Source organism: Leucopleurus acutus, assembly GCF_964270905.1.
Source record: "Leucopleurus acutus genome assembly, chromosome: 1".
Taxonomy (NCBI): domain Eukaryota; kingdom Metazoa; phylum Chordata; class Mammalia; order Artiodactyla; family Delphinidae; genus Leucopleurus; species Leucopleurus acutus.
Genome location: NC_139142.1, coordinates 86,273,927 through 86,291,990, shown reverse-complemented (window position 1 = coordinate 86,291,990; position 18,064 = coordinate 86,273,927). Strand labels below are relative to the sequence as shown.

Sequence of the window (18,064 nt, the reverse complement as noted above, 5' to 3'; positions counted from 1 at the left end):
ATAAAAAAACACAAACAGGGGCTTCCCTAGTGGCGCAGTGGTTGAGAGTCCCTCTGCCGATGCAGCGGACACGGGTTCATGCCCCAGTCCGGGAGGATCCCACATGCCACGGAGCAGCTGGGCCCGTCAGCCATGGACGCTGAGCCTGTGCGTCCGGAGCCTGTGCTCCTCAACGGGAGAGGCCACAACAGTGAGAAGCCCGCGTATAGCAAAAAAAAAAAACCCACAAACACATAGAGGCTAAACAATGCACTGCTAAATAACCAAGAGATCCTAAAGAAATCAAAGAATAAAGAAAAGAATACACAGTAACAAATGACAATGAAAACATGATGACCCAAAACCTATGGGACACAAAAAAAGCACTTCTGTAGGGAACTTTACAGCAATTCAATCTCACCTCAAGAAACAACAAAAAACTCAAATAAACAATCTAAACTTACACCTAAAGCAACTAGAGTAAGAAGAACAAAAAAAAACCCAAATTTAGCAAAAGGAAAGAAATCATAAAGATCAGATCAGAAATAAATAAAAAAGAAATGAAGTAAACCATAGCAAAGATCAATAAAACTAAAAGCTGGTTCTTTGAGAAGATAAACAAAATTGAAAAACCATTAGCCAGACACATCAAGAAGAAAAGGGAGAAGACTCAAATCAACAGAATTAGAAATGAAAAAGGAGAAGTAACAACTGACACTGAAGAAATACAAAGGATCATGAGAGATTACTATAAGCAACGATATGCCAATAAAATGGACAACCTGGAAGAAATGGACAAATTCTTAGAAAAGCACAACCTTCCGAGACTGAACCAGGAAGAAATAGAAAATATGAACAGATGAATCACAAGCACTGAAATTGAAACTGTGATTAAAAATCTTCCAGCAAATAAAGGCCCAGGAGGGACTTCACTGGTGGAGCAGTGGTTAAGAATCCGCCTGCCAATGCAGGGGACATGGGTTCAAGCCCTGGTCCGGGAATATCCCACATGCCGCAGAGCAGCTAAGCCCGTGCACCACAACTGAGTCTGTACTCTAGAGTACATGAGCCACAACTACTGAGCCCACATGCCACAACTACTGGAGCCCACGCACCTAGAGCCTTTGCTCCACAACAAGAGAATCCACTGCAATGAGAAGCCCGCACACCGCAGCATAGAGTAGCCCCTACTCGCCAAAACTAAAGAAAGCCCGCACGCAGCAACGAAGACCAAACACAACCAAAAATAAATAAATAAACAAACAAACTAACTAAAGGCCGAGGACCAGATGGCTTCACAGACGAATTCTACCAAACATTTAGAGAAGAGCTAACATCTATCCTTCTCAAACTCTTCCAAAATACAGCAGAGGGAGGAACACTTCCAAACTCATTCTACAAGGCAACCATCACCCTGATACCAAAACCAGACAAGGATGACACAAAAAAAGAAAACTACAGGCCAATATCACTGATGAACATAGATGCAAAAATCCTTAACAAAATACTAGCAAACAGTTTGTCCTATAGTTTCTTAACTATAAATGAAAAATGGATCTTGAAAATTACACATATTGGTTTTTTCACTTGATATGTCTGATTTTTGCTCCTCCAAAAAAAAAAAATACTAGCAAACAGAATTCAACAGCACATTAAAAGAATCATACACCAAGGGCTTCCCTGGTGGTGCAGTGGTTGAGAATCTGCCTGCCAATGCAGGGGACACGGGTTCGAGACCTGGTCTGGGAGGATCCCACATGCTGTGGAGCAACTGGGCCCGTGAGCCAAAACTACTGAGCCTGTGAGTCTGGAGTGTGTGCTCCTCAACAAGAGAGGCTTTGACAGTGAGAGGCCCGCACACCGTGATGAAGAGTGGCACCCACTTCCCACAACTAGAGAAAGCCCTCGCACAAAAATGAAGACCCAACACAGCCAAAAATTAATTAATTAATTTAAAAAAAAAAGAATCATACACCATGATCAAGTGGGTTTTATCCCCGGAAGGCAAGGATTCTTCAATATACACAAATCAATCAGTGTAATAAACCATACTAACAAATTCAGGGAGAACAACCATATGATCATCTTAAGAGATGCAGAAAAAGTTTTCAACAAAATTCAGCACTCATTTATGATAAAAACCCTCCAGAATGTAGGCACAGAGGGAACTTACCTCAACATAATAAAGGCCATATATGACAAACCCACAGCCAACATTGTTCTCAATGGTGAAAAACTGAAACCATTTCCACTAAGATCAGGAACCAGACAAGACTGCCCACTCTCACCACTATTATTCAACATAGTTTTGAAAGTTTTAGCCACAGCAATCAGAGAAGAAAAAGAAATAAAAGGAATCCAAATCGGAAAAGAAGAAGTAAAACTGTCACTGTTTGCAGATGACGCAATACTATACATAGAGATGGTGAGATATACCATGCTCTTGGATTGGAAGAATCAATATTGTGAAAATGACTATTCTACCCAAAGCAATCTACAGATTCAATGCAATGCCTATCAAATTACCAATGGCATTTTTCACAGAACTAGAACAAAAAATCTTAAAATTTGTATGGACACACAGAAGACCCTGAATAGCCAAAGCAATCTTGAGGAAGAAAAGTGGAGCTGGAGGAATCAGACTCCCAGACGTCAGACTATACTACAAACCTACAGTAATCAAGACAGTATGGTACTGGCACAAAAACAGAAATATAGATCAATGGAACAGGATAGAAAGCTCAGAGATAAACCCACGCACATATGGTCACCTTATTTTTGATAAAGGAGGCAAGACTATATAATGGAGAAAAGACAGCCTCTTCAATAAGTGGTGCTGGGAAAACTGGACAGCTACATGTAAAAGAATGAAATTAGAACACTTCCTAACACCATACACAAAAATAAACTCTAAATGGATTAAAGACCTAACCGTAAGACCAGATACTATAAAACTCTTAGAGGAAAACATAGGAAAAACACTCTGACGTAAACCACAGCAAGATCTTTTTGACTCACCTCCTAGAGTAATGAAAATAAAATCAAAAATAAGCAAATGGGGGTTCCCTAGTGGCGCAGTTGTTGAGAGTCCGCCTGCCAATGCAGGGGACACGGGTTCATGCCCCAGTCTGGGAGGATCCCACATGTCGCAGAGCGGCTGGGCCCGTGAGCCATGGCTGCTGAGCCTGCGCGTCTGGAGCCTGTGCTCCGCAACAGGAGAGGCCACAGCAGTGAGAGGTCCGCATACCACAAAAAAAAAAAAAAAAAGGGACCTAATTAAACTTAAAAGCTTTTGCACAGCAAAGGAAACCATAAACAAGACGAAAAGACAACCCTCAGAATGGGAGAAAATATTTGCAAATGAAGCAACTGACAAAGGATTAATCTCCAAAATATACAAGCAGCTCATGCACCTCAATATCAAAACAACAAATAACCCAATCCAAAAATGGGCAGAAGACCTAAATAGACATTTCTCCAAAGAAGACATACAGATGGCCAAGAGGCACATGAAAAGATAATCAACATCACTAATCATTAGAGGAATGCAAATCAAAACTACAATGAGGTATCACCTCATACCAGTGAAAACGGCCATCATCAAAAAATCTACAAACAATAAATGCTGGAGAGGGTGTAGAGAAAAGGGAACCCTCTTGAACTGTTGGTGAGAATGTAAATTGATACAGCCACTATGGAGAACAGTATGGAGCTTCCTTAAAAAACTAAAAACAGAACTACCATATGACCCAACAATCCCCCTACTGGGCATATACCCTGAGAAAACCATAATTCAAAATGACACATGTACCCCAATGTTCACTGCAGCACTATTTACAACAGCCAAGACATGAAAACAACCTAAATGTCCAATGACAGATGAGTGGATAAAGAAGATGTGGTACATATATACAATGGAATATTACTCAACCATAAAAAGGAACAAAATTGGGTCATTTGTAGAGATGTGGATGGACCTAGAGTCTGTCATACAGAGTGAAGTAAGTCAGAGAAACACAAATATCATATATTAATGCATAAATGTGGAATATAGAAAAATGCTACAGATGAACCTATTTCCAGGGCAGGAATAGTGACGCAGACGTAGAGAACGAACATGTGGATGTGGCGGGGGTGGGGGGGAGGGTGGGATGAACTGGGAGATTAGGATTGACATATATACACTACAATGTGTAAAACAGATAGCTAGTGGGAACCTGATGTATAGCATAGGGAACTAAGCTTGATGCTCTGTGATGACCTAGATGGGTGGGATGGGGAGGTGGGGGGTGGGAGGGAGGTCCAAGAGGGAGGGAATATATGTGTACATATAGTTGATTCACTTCGTTGTACAGCAGAAACTAACACAACATTGTAAAGCAATTATACTCCAATTTAAAAAATAAAAGAGGGGACTCACTACAGATCCTATGGACATTAAAAAGGTAATAACGGAATAATATGAACAACTCAATGCCCACATATTTGAAAACCTAGATAAAATGGACCAATTCCTTAAAACATACACTTTGCCAAAACTCATACAAGAAACAATTTGAAAAGGCCTGTATTTATTAAAGAAATTGAACTAGTAATTAATAACCTTCCAAAACAGAAAGCATCAGGCTGATACGGGTGCACTAGTGAGTTCTACCACACATTGAAGGGAAAAATTAAACCAATTCTCTACAATCTTTTTCAGAGGACAGAAGCAGAGGGAATACTACCTAACTCATTCTATGAGGCTAACATTACTGTAATATCAAAACCAGACAGACATTACAAGAACAGAAAACTATAGATCAATATCTCTCATGAGCCGAGATGCAAAAAACCTCAACAGAATATTAGTAAATTGAATCCAACAATGTATAAAATGTATTATAAACCACAACCAACTGGAATATATCCCAGGTATGCAACACTAGCTCAACACACAAAAATCAATTAATGTAATCCACCCATCAACAGGTTGAGAAAAAAAATTGCATGATCTTATCAATAAATGCAGGAAAAGCATTTGGGAAATCCCAGCACCCATTCAGAATAAAAATTCTCAGTAAACTGAAAATAGAGGGGAACTTCCTCAACGAAATAAAATCTACAAAAAACCCTATAGCTAACATAATATTTAGTGGTGAGAAATGCCAAGCTTTCCCACTGAGATCAGGTACAAGGCAAGAATGTCCTCTCTCAGCACTCCTTACCAATACTGTCGGACTTCCCTGGTAGCGCAGTGGTTGAGAATCCACCTGCCAATGCAGGGGACATAGGTTCGAGCCCTGGTCCAGGAAGATCCCACATGCCGCGGAGCAACTAAGCCCATGCGCCACAACTACTGAGCCTGCACTCTAGAGCCCGCGAGCCACAACTACTGAGACCACATTCCACAACTACTGAAGCCCGTGCACCTAGAGCCCGTGCTCCACAAGAGAAGCCACCGCAATGAGAAGCCCGCATATCACAAGGAAGAGTAACCCCCTCTCGCCGCAACTAGAGAAAGCCTGCGTGCAGCAACGAAGACCCAACACAGCCAAAAATTAATTAATTAATTAATTAACTAACAACAACAAAAAAATCGCACTGTGCTGAAAGTTCTACCTAATGCAATAATAGAAGAAAAGGAAATAAATGGTATAAAGATTGGGAAGAAAGAAATAAAACTGTATTTGTTCACAAATGACATGATAGTCTATTTAGAAAATTCTAAAGAATGGATAAAAATATTCCTGGAAGTAATAAGTGATTATAGCAAGGTTGTAGAATACCGGGTTAATATACAAAAGTCAACTGATTTCCTATATACCAGCAAGAAACAAGTGAAATTTGAAATTTAAAATACAACCCATTTAAATTATAAAGCAAAAAAAAAACCACTTCGGCATAAATCTAAGAAAATATTTATAAGATTTATATGAGGAAAACTACAAAACTCTGATGATAGAAATCATAGAACTAAATAAATGGAGAGATTATCCATGTTCTTTGACAAGAAGACATATTGTCAAGATGTCAGTTCTTCCCAACTTAATCTATAGATTCAAAGCAATCCCAATCAAAATCCCAGCAAGTTATTTTGCAGATATTGACAAACTGATTCTACAGTTTATACAGGGAGGCAAAAGACACAGAAGAACTAACACAATATTTAAGGAGAAGAACAAAGTTAGAGGACTGATTACCCAATGTCAAAACTTACTTTAAAGCCATAATAAGCAAAACAGTGTGATATTGACAAAAGAAACAATTCAACTGTCCATCAACATAGCACATTCATACAGAAGAAAACACATGATGAAGTAAAGCTGTACACATCAACATGAATGAATTTTAAAACATAAAGATATAAAAATGAGCAAAATAAAATCGCAGAATATAAAAATGGCACATTATATGTCAATATAAAAAACAGGACAAAATAAGCAAAATACTGTTTAAATATACATTCACAGGTGGTAAAACTATAAATAAATGCAAGGAGTGATTATCACAGAATTCAGCATAATGGACTTCCTTGACAGTCCCATGGTTAAGAATCAGCCTTCCAATGCAGGGGATGCGGGTTCGATCCTTGGTCAGGGAACGAAGATCCCACATGCTGCGGGGCTACTAAGCCCGCATGCTCTAGAGTCCACGCACCGCAACTACAGAGAAGCCCACGCACTGCAACGAAAGATCCCGTGTGCCACAACTAAGACCCCACACAGCCAAATAAATAAATAAATAAGAATTCACATAATGACTGTTATCTGGAGGGAGGGCCTTAAGAGGTACTATAAATTTCTATTGACCTGGATGGCAAGTACATGGATGGGTGCTTGAATTACTATTATTTTTTCAACTATACAAATACTTCATATGTGGGAACTTCCCTGGTGGCACAGTGATTAAGAATCCGCCTGCCAATACAGGGGACACGGGTTCGATCCCTGGTCTGGGAAGATCCCACATGCCACGGAGCAACTAAGCCCATGTGCCACAACTACTGAGCCTGCACTCTAGAGCCCACTTGCCACAACTACTGAAGCCCGTGTGCCTAGAGCCAGTGCTCCACAACAAGAGAACCCACTGCAATGAGAAGCCCGTGCACCACAACAAAGAGTAGCCCCTGCTCGCTGCAACTAGAGAAAGCCCACACCCACAGCAACGCAGATCCAATGCAGCCAAAAATAAATAATAAATTTTTTAAAAAATAAATTGATTAATAAAAAAATACTTCACATCACTTCTTTGTATATGTAATATATTTAGTAATTTTTAAAAACTTAAACCCCTCCAGATTGGCATAATGCCAACTTTACAGATAAGGAAAGAAAATTACATAAATTGTCCAAAGTTAATACCATAGCTGTAAGTTGCTGAATTGAAACTTGAAATCATGTTTGCCAAATTTCAAAAGCTATGCTCTTTCCTCTATATTACATAACTTCTGCTCTATCTACTGGATACTAATACTTATACAACTACTAAGTGCTGGAATTCTGTGACTTAGATGAGAAAAACACCATTAATGTTTGCTAATAGGGCTTCCCTGGTGGCACAGTGGTTGAGAGTCTGCCTGCCGATGCAGTGGACATGGGTTCGTGCCCCGGTCCGGGAAGATCCCACATGGCGCGGAGCAGCTGGGCCCGTGAGCCATGGCCGCTGAGCCTGCGCGTCCGGAGCCTGTGCTCCGCGGCAGGAGAGGCCACAGCAGTGAGAGGTCCGCGTACCGCAAAAAAAAAAAATCTTTGCTAATAAAAAATATGCAGAACCGGTGCTATTATCTTCCAGTGTTAATGATGTTCCTCCTGTAACAATTTTTCACACTCGCGGATACCTGGTCATAATTAAAGGTTTAGCTTTTCTCAAGCTAGCTAACCTGCATGAGAATCAAACCAATTAAATGATGCTACATTTCATTAGCATCTAGCACTAAAAAAATGGTCTACTGATGCCAAGATTTTCAGTTTCTTCTCTTATACATAAGCCCTGCTAAAATGAAGAGGAGAGAACTTAACCTGAGGAATCCTGGAGTTCAAATCCTGAAGTTTCCACTTAAGAACTACTTTGACCTTGAGCAAATTATCAGTACTTTACCTCTTTGAGCCTGTTTTCTATCCCACAAAATTTTTGCCAGAAATAAATGAGATAATGCAGTATAAAAATTTTAGGTCACTGCACTGTATTTCATAGATGTGCAACAAATGCTCATTTCCTTCCTTTATTCTAGGAATGGGAAAGAAAAAACAAATTGAGAAGCAAAAAGATAGCCAGAAAAATAAAGTAGAAGAATCTTTAAGAACAGTTTCTCAGGCAAAAATAAGAACAATTTAGTGGTAATAAAGATTTCCCTCCATTAGCAGCAGTAATAAATATAAACAAAATTCAGCTCTCAAGATTCTATTTCCTGTATAGTCCTTTGATGAAGATGAGAACTTTACAGTTATTAAAAGGTAGCATTCCCTCAGAGTTCCTATAAAGGATTAAGATTAGATTAAATTAAATTACAGAGTTTCTGATCTGCTATTTATTTTACTATATTGAACCAGTTTTTCAAATTATAAAACAACTCAGCAATATATCATGGTACAGGAAATGTAAACCAAATCTTTTACCTTTTGGATTCAGGAGGCTGTCTCTTCTTTATCATTTCACGGAGTCTTGCAGCTGACTGCAAAATACACAAAACATACACATGTAAAAAAACACTATCTTATAACTACATAGCTTACCTTCTAAAATATTAGGTATCTGCTACTGTTTCCACACTAAACCAAGATCTATATAGCAACTAAAGAACCGTGAGATATGATACCTGTTCTTCTAGTAGACGTGAGGCAAATACACTATCAATAATAAAGACAAGTATATAATACTACCTAATGTACTGACATTCTGATACCTTGGACCAAGTTGCTAACAAGTTTACATCATTAAACATTAAACATTTATCAAATATACTACAAATTTAAAAGTTTAAATTCTACTACAGGCAATTCTACTTTGGTGTTTTCCAGAAAAGTTGCAGGTTATACTTCCACAAATCAAATCAGAATTTCTGTTAACTAAAATCAAAATCAGGGATACTTTTGTCTAAATTATGAATTTTCAACTGTTAGTGACTCAACAATTTAGTCCCTTATATTAACTCACCCTCCCTCCCCTCAAGATGCAAATACACACTGAATATTTAGGAATCTGGTATTCAGAGAAACCAAATAGTTATTTAATAAAGCCAAGGATTTAATGTATTTTGGGGGAAAACATCACACACCCTCCTAAACAGCTATTCTCTCATACATAGAAATTTTACCCCAGTGTGAAGACCTTCAGTGTAAATTATACCTTTAGTAATAATGATTATAAAACATTAGCATACTTCTGGCCACTTATCCTTAAAGTTTCCTATACAAAGCATATTCCCATATATTCTTTTTTTTTTTTTTTTTTTGGCCTTGCCACACTGCATGAGGGATCTTAGTTCCCTGACCAGGGATTGAACCTGCACCCCCTGAAATGGAAGCTCGGAATCTTAACCATGGGACTTCCAGGAAAGTTCCTCGCATCTATTCTTAAAGTTTAAAAAAAAAGCCGTCCTCTCTCTCCTCTACCACACATCCCTTAACCCATCCCTCCTACTTCACCTTTAACCTTTAGTTAAAGCAACCTCTTGGAACATACCCTGTTTCTTTGAATCCAAGACAACTATTCATAAGACACCATTATCTTATGTACTACCAAAAAAGGGGTGAGGGGAAGCTGCCAGTTATAGTTTTAATATGCCAATTTCAAAAAAAAATGTCTTGGAATCAATAAAATATGGTAAACTCTTTCTATTAAGTGAAAATCTTGCTCCTAGCTTTACCCTCCCTCATTTGACACTACGAAACCTGATACTATGAGTATTTTATCAACCTACTGGCAAGAGGAATAGTATCTCAGTTTTAATTAGAAACTCCACACAAACCTCAGACAACTGAAGAGAAGCAAAAAAGTTTGCATTTTCTGATATGTTCTTCAGTCTCTTCTTTTCGTATGGTGACAATCCTGAAAAATCATCCTATGAAATTACACCAAAAAGATTCTGTTACTTTATATAATCCATAGCAAAAGTGCCTCGCAAAACTAGTTGTTGCATTCTCCACATGTATATTTTCCTTCGAATTGCACCTACTCTAATTATTTTATGTTATCTTACCAAATAGGACATAATCTTTGCTGCATTGAATATTGAGATAAAGAGTCTGAGTTTGGGATAATCACAGAATATATGTATGGCTTCCCAATTAAATAACAAGTGATCTGATGTCGGAAGTCAGGTGGTGTAACCTAATAGCACATTACTTCCTACTGGCCGTTAATTGTACTATTTCTCAAAGTTATCTTTTTATTAAACAAAACAAGAAAAAACTCAATAACAGAAATTTTAAAATTCATTGAAATGGTTAAAGAAATTCAGAAAAGAGAACAAAGAAAGAGAAACACATGGGCAAAAAAGACAACTTTGAACTAGAAAATCTTGGAGGTCCAATATCCAACTAATAGTTGTAGGGGGAAAAAAGGAGCAGAGAAAATGGAGAGAAAATCATTAGATAAATAATACAAGAAAATTTCTCAAAACTGAAGAAATGAGTTACCAGATTAAAAGGGCCTGACATGTATGCAACACAGTGAATGAAAAAAGACTCAAGCCTAGGCACATCATCACAAAATTTCTCAGTTCCTGAGATGGGTGAGTTAAGAGAAGATCCCAAAAGCTTGCAGAGGGAAAAACAGACCACAAAGAACCAAGAATCAGAATGATACTAACTTCTCAATATTGAGGAAGCTAGAAAACAATGGAAGAATGTGTTAAAAATGATAAGGAAAAATTATTTTCAACTTACAATTCTAAATCCAGTTAAGCCAGCAATCAAATAAAAAGCATAAAGACTTTTTCAGACATGCAAACTATCTTTCATACACCTGTTTTCAGGAAGTTACTATAAGCTGCACTTCATCAAAATGAGATAATAAACCAAGAAAGAGAAAGACAGGATCCAGGCTACAGAAGCTCCAACACAGGACAGATAAAAGATAAAAGAAATTTAAAGGAAAGCAGTAAAAAGAAGGCCAAGAAAGAGTAAAACAGTCCAGAAAGAAGTAGGAAGATGGAGGGCCCCAGAAAATATTTCATGAATAAAATATATATATACACATGAAGCCATTAGAATTATGTGATTTACATTGAGAGAAATTTTGCAACTCAGGTAAAGCTTGGACTATACGTAATAAGGATCTGGGAAGGGAAAACATGGGGTGGGGGGAGAAGGGGACAGCACACATGTTTAAACTTCACTTTCCATAGTAAGTCAATAGATAATGTGGGGGAGAAAAGCTAAAATGGCTTAAAGTGCAATTTGTCTGTTGAGCAGCAACCACAAATAGAGAGGTATGTGACAGAAAATTGCTGGCTGTTTTGATTTGTTCCTGTGTATACATGTGTGTACATATGGAATTACCTCTATGTAAGATACATATACACACACACGTGGAATTATATGATGTAAACACATATGTACATGCATCAATTTGACCAAAATAAAGATTTTTCTCACACACACATAAAATAACAGTGGCAGCAAAGGTTATTTTGACATTGCCTTTAAAATTGCTTCTCAGAGAAAAACATCACCACCATCATCATCAAGAACTTCCTAAGAATCTATTTCAAAATGGTGCATTTGGAGATCAAAGAAACAAATTTAAATGATTCTACTTACCACAGGAAAAATTAAGAAAATTAACAAAAATCATCAGACATTTTTTTGAGGTATATGTAATTCAAACTATTCTCACCCATTACACACCCCTCAAAAACTTGCAACATCAAACACTGAGCAAAGAATATCAGACAAAGTAGGCTGTCAAAGTAAATATATTATAGAAAATAGATATCTTTTTAATTCCATTATCTTGACACTTGAGAAGTTACTGCATCTATAAAACAGGAAAAGAAATACTATCTTTAAAAAAACGAAAGAAGGAAAATAACTTGAATTAAAAATATGCTTGGGGGCTTCCCTGGTGGCGCAGTGGTTGAGAGTCCGCCTGCCGATGAAGGGGACACAGGTTCGTGCCCCGGTCCAGGAAGATCCCACATGCCGTGGAGCAGCTGGCCCCGTGAGCCATGGCCGCTAAGCCTGTGCATCCGGAGCCTGTGCTCCGCAACGGGAGAGGCCACAACAGTCAGAGGCCCGCGTACCACAAATGCTTCATGCCAAAAATTTACAAACTGTATGAAAACAAATACAACATTCCCCAAATGACAAAACTGTAGAGATGGAAAACAAATTAGTGGTTGCCAGGGGTTAAGGATGGTGAGAGGGAGGGCAGTGGGCAAAACTATAAAGGGGTAGCCTAACAGAGATCTTTATAGAGATGGAGTATTTCTGTATCATGATTGTGGTGGTGGCTACATGAATCTATACATGTGATAAAATGATACAGAACTATACACACACCTTATACCAATATGAATTTCTTGGTTTTGATATTGCAATGTAGTTATTTAAGATGTACTCATTGGGGGAGTTCCCTGATTGCCAAGTGGTTAGGACTCTGCACTCTCACTGCCAAGGGCCCGGGTTCAATCAAAAAACAAACAAGATGTCCTCATTGGGAAAAACTGGGTGAAGAATACATGAGACCTCTCTGTACTACTTTTGCAAATTGCTATGAATCTGTAATCACTTTGAAATAAAATTTTTTAAAAATATACATTTCTCAGCTAACATCATATTTAATGGTGAAAAACTGAAAGGTTTTCCCCTAAACTTTGGAACAAGATAAATATGTCTGCTCTAGACACTTCTGTTAAACATTTTACTGGAAGTTCTAGCAAGGACAATTAGACAAAAAAGGAAATAAAAGACATCCAGATTGGAAAGGAAGAAATATAACTATCTTTATTGCCAATGACATAATCTTATACGTAGAAAATCCTAAAGAATCCACACAAAAAAATTAGAATAAATGACTTCAGCAAAGTTGTAAGATACAAGATCAACATACAAAAATAAGTTGTATTTCTATAATTATCAATGGTCAGAAAATGAAATTAAGAAAACAATACCATTCATAATAGCATCAAAAAGAAAAATATACTTTGACACAAATTTAACCAAAGAAGTGCAAGGCTTGTACACAGAAAATTACAAAATACTGAAGGAAATTAAAGAAGATCTAAGTAAATGGAAAGACATCTCATGTTCATAGATTGAAAAACTTAATATTGTTAAAATGGCAATACTTCCCAAATTGACCTACAGATTCAGTGCAATATCTGTCAAAATTCTAAATGTCATTTTTGCAGAAATGGATAAGCTGATCCTAAAATTCATACGGCAATGCAAGGGACACAGAATGGCCAAACAATCTTGAAAAAGAAGAACCAAGTTAAAAGACTCACACTTCCTGATTTCAAAACTTAACTACAAAGCTACAGTAGTTAAAACAGTGTGGAACTGGCAATAAGGATAGGCAGATAGATCAACTAAATAAAACTGAGTCTAGAAATAAACCTATATACCTATGGTGAATTTGTTTTCAATAAGGAAGTCCAGACCATTCAACGTGAAAGAAGAGTCTTGACAACAAATGGTTGTAGGACAAAAAGATATCCATATGCAAAAGTATGAATTTGGACCCCATCTCATATCACATACAAAAATTAACTCAAAATAGATCAAAGACCTAAATTTAACAGCTAAAGCTATAAAATTCTCAGAAGGAAATATAGGTATAAGTCTTCATAACCCTGGCGTAGGCAATGGTTTCTTAGATATGACACCAAAGCACCAGCAACAAAAGAAAAAATAAACTGACCTCGAATTAAAATTTTTAAATGAAATTTAAATTTAAAACATTTGTATGTCAAAGGACATTATCAAGAAAGTGAAAAGAAAGTCCCAGAATGAGAGAAAATATTTGCAAATAATATATCTAATAAGGACCTAGTGTCCAGAATACATAAAGGACTCTTACAATTCAACAAGAAAAAGACAACTTAGGGGCTTCCCTGGTGGCGCAGTGGTTGAGAGTCCGCCTGCCGATGCAGGGGACACGGGTTTGTGCCCTGGTCCGGGAAGATCCCACATGCCGCGGAGCGGCTGGGCCCGTAAGCCATGGCCGCTGAGCCTGCGCGTCCGGAGCCTGTGCTCCACAACGGGAGAGGCCACAACAGTGAGAGGCCCACATACCGCAAAAAAAAAAAAAAAAAAAAAAAAGACAACTTAGAGGAGACCTTCAAGATGGCAGAGGAGTAAGACATGGAGATCACCTTCCTCCCCACAAATACATCAAAAATACGTCTACATGTGGAACAACTCCTACAGAACACCTACTGAACGCTGCCAGAAGACCTCAGACTTCCCAAAAGGCAAGAAACTCCCCACACACCTGAGTACGGCAACAGAAAAAAGAAAAACAGAGACAAAAGAATAGGGACAGGGCCTGCACCTCTGGAGGGAGCTGTGAAGGAGGAAAAGTTTCCACACACTAGGAAGGGCAGAGGAGAGATTTCCGCACAGAGGATTGGTGCCGACCAGCACTCACCAGTCTGAGAGGATTCTCTGCTCGCCTGTTGGGGTGGGTGGGGACTGGGAGCTGAGGCTCAGGCTTCGGAGGTCAGATCCCAGGGAGAGGACTGGAGTTGGCCATGTGAACACAGCCTGAAGCGGGATAATGCGCCACAACTAGCCGGAAGGGAGTCCAGGAAAAAGTCTGGACCTGCCTAGAGGCAAGAGACCACTGTTTTGGGGTACGAGGAGAGGAGATTCAGAACACCACTTAAACAAGCTCCAGAGACGGGCGCAAGCCATGCCTTTCAGTGTGGTCACCAGAGATGGGCATGAAACACTAAGACTGCTGCCGCAGCCACCAAGAAGCCTGTGTGCAAGCACCTTCCCTCCCAGGAGCCTGTGCAGCCCGCCACTGCCAGGGTCCCGTGATGCAGGGACAACTTCCCAGGAGAACACACAGCACACCTCATGCTGTTGCAATGACATGCTGGCTTCTGCCACCACAGGCTCGCCGCACATTCCATACCCCTCCCTCCCCCCAGCATGAGTGAGCCAGAGCCCCCTAATCAGCTGCTACTTTAACGCCATCCTGTCTGAGCGAAGAACAGACGCCCTCAGGTGACCGACACGCAGAGGCAGGGCCAAATCCAAAGATGAACCGCAGGAGCTGTATGAACAAAGAAGAGAAAGGGAAATTTCTCCCAGCAGCCTCAGGAGCAGCGGATTAAATCTCCACAACTTGATGTACCCTGTATCTGTGGAATACCTGAATAGACAACGAATCAACCCAAAATTGAGGCAGTGGATTCTGGGAGCAACTATAGACTTAGAGTTTGCTTTCTGCATCTAATTTGTTTCTGGTTTTATGTTTACCTTGGTTTAGTATTTAGAGTTAATTGTCATTAGTAGATTTCTTTATTAATTTGGTTGCTCTCTTCCTCCTTTTTTTATATATAGATTTTTTTTCCTTTTTCTCTTTTTGTGAGTGTGTACGTGTATGCTTCTTTCTGTGATTTTGTCTGTACAGCTTTGCTTTTACCATTTGTCCTAGTGTTCTGTCTGTCCGTTTTTGTTTTTGTTTTTTAAGTACAGTTTTTAGTGCTTGCTATCATTGGTGGATTTGGTTTGGTTGCTCTCTTCTTTCTTTCTTTTTTGATTATTTTTTCATTTTTTTATTTTTAATAATTACTTTTTATCTTAAGAACTCTATTTATTATTTTTTCTTTCTTTCTTTCATTTTTTTCTCACTTTTCTTCTGAGCCATGTGGCTAACAGGGTCTTGGTGCTCCAGCTGGGTATCAAGCCTATGCCTCTGAGGTGGGAGATCAGAGCTCAGGATGTTGGTCCACCAGAGACCTCCCAGCTCCATGTAATATCAAATGGCAAAAGCTCTCCCAGAGATCTCCATCTCAACGCTAAGACCCAACTCTACTCAACAACCAGCAAGCTACAGTGCTGGACACCCTATGCCAAACAACTAACAGGACAGAAACACAACCCCACCCGCTAGCAGAGAGGCTGCCTAAAATCATAATAAGGTCACAGACACCCCAAAACACACCACTGGACGTGGTCTTGCACACCAGAAAGACAAGATCCAGCCTTATCCACCAGAACACAGGCATTAGTCCCCTCCACCAGGAAGCCTTCACAACCCACTGAACCAACCTTGGCCACTAGGGGCAAACACCAAAAACAACAGGAACTACGAACATGCAGCCTGTGAAAATGAGACCCCAAACACAGTAAGTTAAGCAAAATGGGAAGACAGAGAAATACACAGCAGATGAAAGAGCAACATAAAAACCCACCAGGCCAAACAAATGAAGAGGAAATAGGCAGTCTACCTGAAAAAGAATTCTGAGTAATGATAGTAAAGATGATCGAAAATCTTGGAAATAGAATGCGGAAAATAAAGAAACGTTTAACAAGGACCTAGAAGAACTAAAGAGCAAACAAACAATGATGAACACAATAAATGAAATCAAAAATTCTCTAGAAGGAATCAACAGCAGAATAACTGAGGCAGAAGAACGGATAAGTGACCTGGAAGATAAAATAGTGGAAATAACCACTGCAGAGCAGAATAAAGAAAAAAGAATGAAAAGAATTGAGGACAGTCTCAGAGACCTCTGGGACAACATAAACACACGAACATTCAAATAATAGGGGTCCCAGAAGAAGAAGAGTAAAAGAAAGGGACTGAGAAAATATTTGAAGAGATTATAGTTGAAAACTTCTCTAATATGGGAGAGGAAATAGTCGATCGAGTCCAGGAATCACAGAGAGTCCCATACAGGATAAATCCAAGGAGAAACATGCCAAGACACACATTAATCAAACTAACAAAAATTAAACTCAAAGAAAAAATATTAAAAGCAACAAGGGAAAAGCAACAAATAACCTACAACGGAATCCCCATAACCTTCCAAGAAACAAAAGCCCAGGACCAGATGGCTTCACAGGAGAATTCTATCAAACATTTAGAGAAGAGCTAACACCTATCCTTCTCAAACTGTTCCAAAATATAGCAGAGGGAGGAACACTCCCAAACTCATTCTACAAGGCCACCATCACCCTGATGCCAAAACCAGACAAAGATGTCATTAAGAAAGAAAACTACAGGACAATATCACTGATGAACACAGATGCAAAAATCCTCAATACACTACTAGCAAACAGAATCCAACAGCACATTAAAAGGATCATACACCATGATCAAGTGGAGTTTATCCCAGGAATGCAAGGATTCTTCAGTATACGCAAATCAATCGATGTGATACACCATAATAACAAATGGAAGAATAAAAACCATACGATCATCACAATAGCTGCAGAAAAGGCTTACAACAAAATTCAACACCCATTTATGATAAAAAACCCTCCAGAAAGTAGGCACAGAGGGAACTTACCTCAACGTAATAAAGGCCATATATGACAAACCCACAGCCAACATTGTCCTCAGTGGTGGAAAACTGAAACCATTTCCACTAAGATCAAGAATAAGACAAGGTTGCCCACTCTCACCACTATTATTCAACATAGTTTTGGAAGTTTTAGCCACAGCAATCAGAGAAGAAAAAGAAATAAAAGGAATCCAAATCGGTAAAGAAGTAAAACTGTCACTGTTTGCAGATGACGTGATCCTATACACAGAGAATCCTAAAGATGCTATCAGAAAACTACTAGAGCTAATCAATGAATTTGGTAAAGTAGCAGGATACAAAATTAACACACAGAAATCTCTTGAATTCCTACACACTAATGATGAAAAATCTGAAAGTGAAATTAAGGAAACACCCCCATTTACCAGTGCAACAAAAAAAATAAAATATCTAGGAATAAACCTACCTAAGTAGACAAAAGACCTGTATGCAGAAAACTATAAGACACTGATAAAGAAATTAAAGATGATACAAATAGATGGAGATGTATACCATGCTCTTGGATTGGAAGAATCAACATTATGAAAATGACTATACTACCCAGAGCAATCTACAGATTCAGTTCAATCCCTATCAAACCACCACTGGCATTTTTCA

The 18,064-nt window shown here is 38.7% G+C and overlaps 1 protein-coding gene across 1 annotated transcript in view; it reads right to left on the bottom strand.

Moving 5' to 3' along the window:
- Nucleotides 1–18,064, bottom strand: part of WDR76 (WD repeat domain 76) — a gene marked incomplete at its 5' end in the record, with an annotated part of 64,198 nt that overhangs the window by 38,107 nt on the left and 8,027 nt on the right. Inside the window, 2 exons of the mRNA XM_082850331.1 lie at nt 8,577–8,632; nt 9,929–10,021. Coding sequence (XP_082706457.1) covers nt 8,577–8,632; nt 9,929–10,021 — 149 coding nt within the window. The remainder of the gene's footprint in view (nt 1–8,576; nt 8,633–9,928; nt 10,022–18,064) is intronic.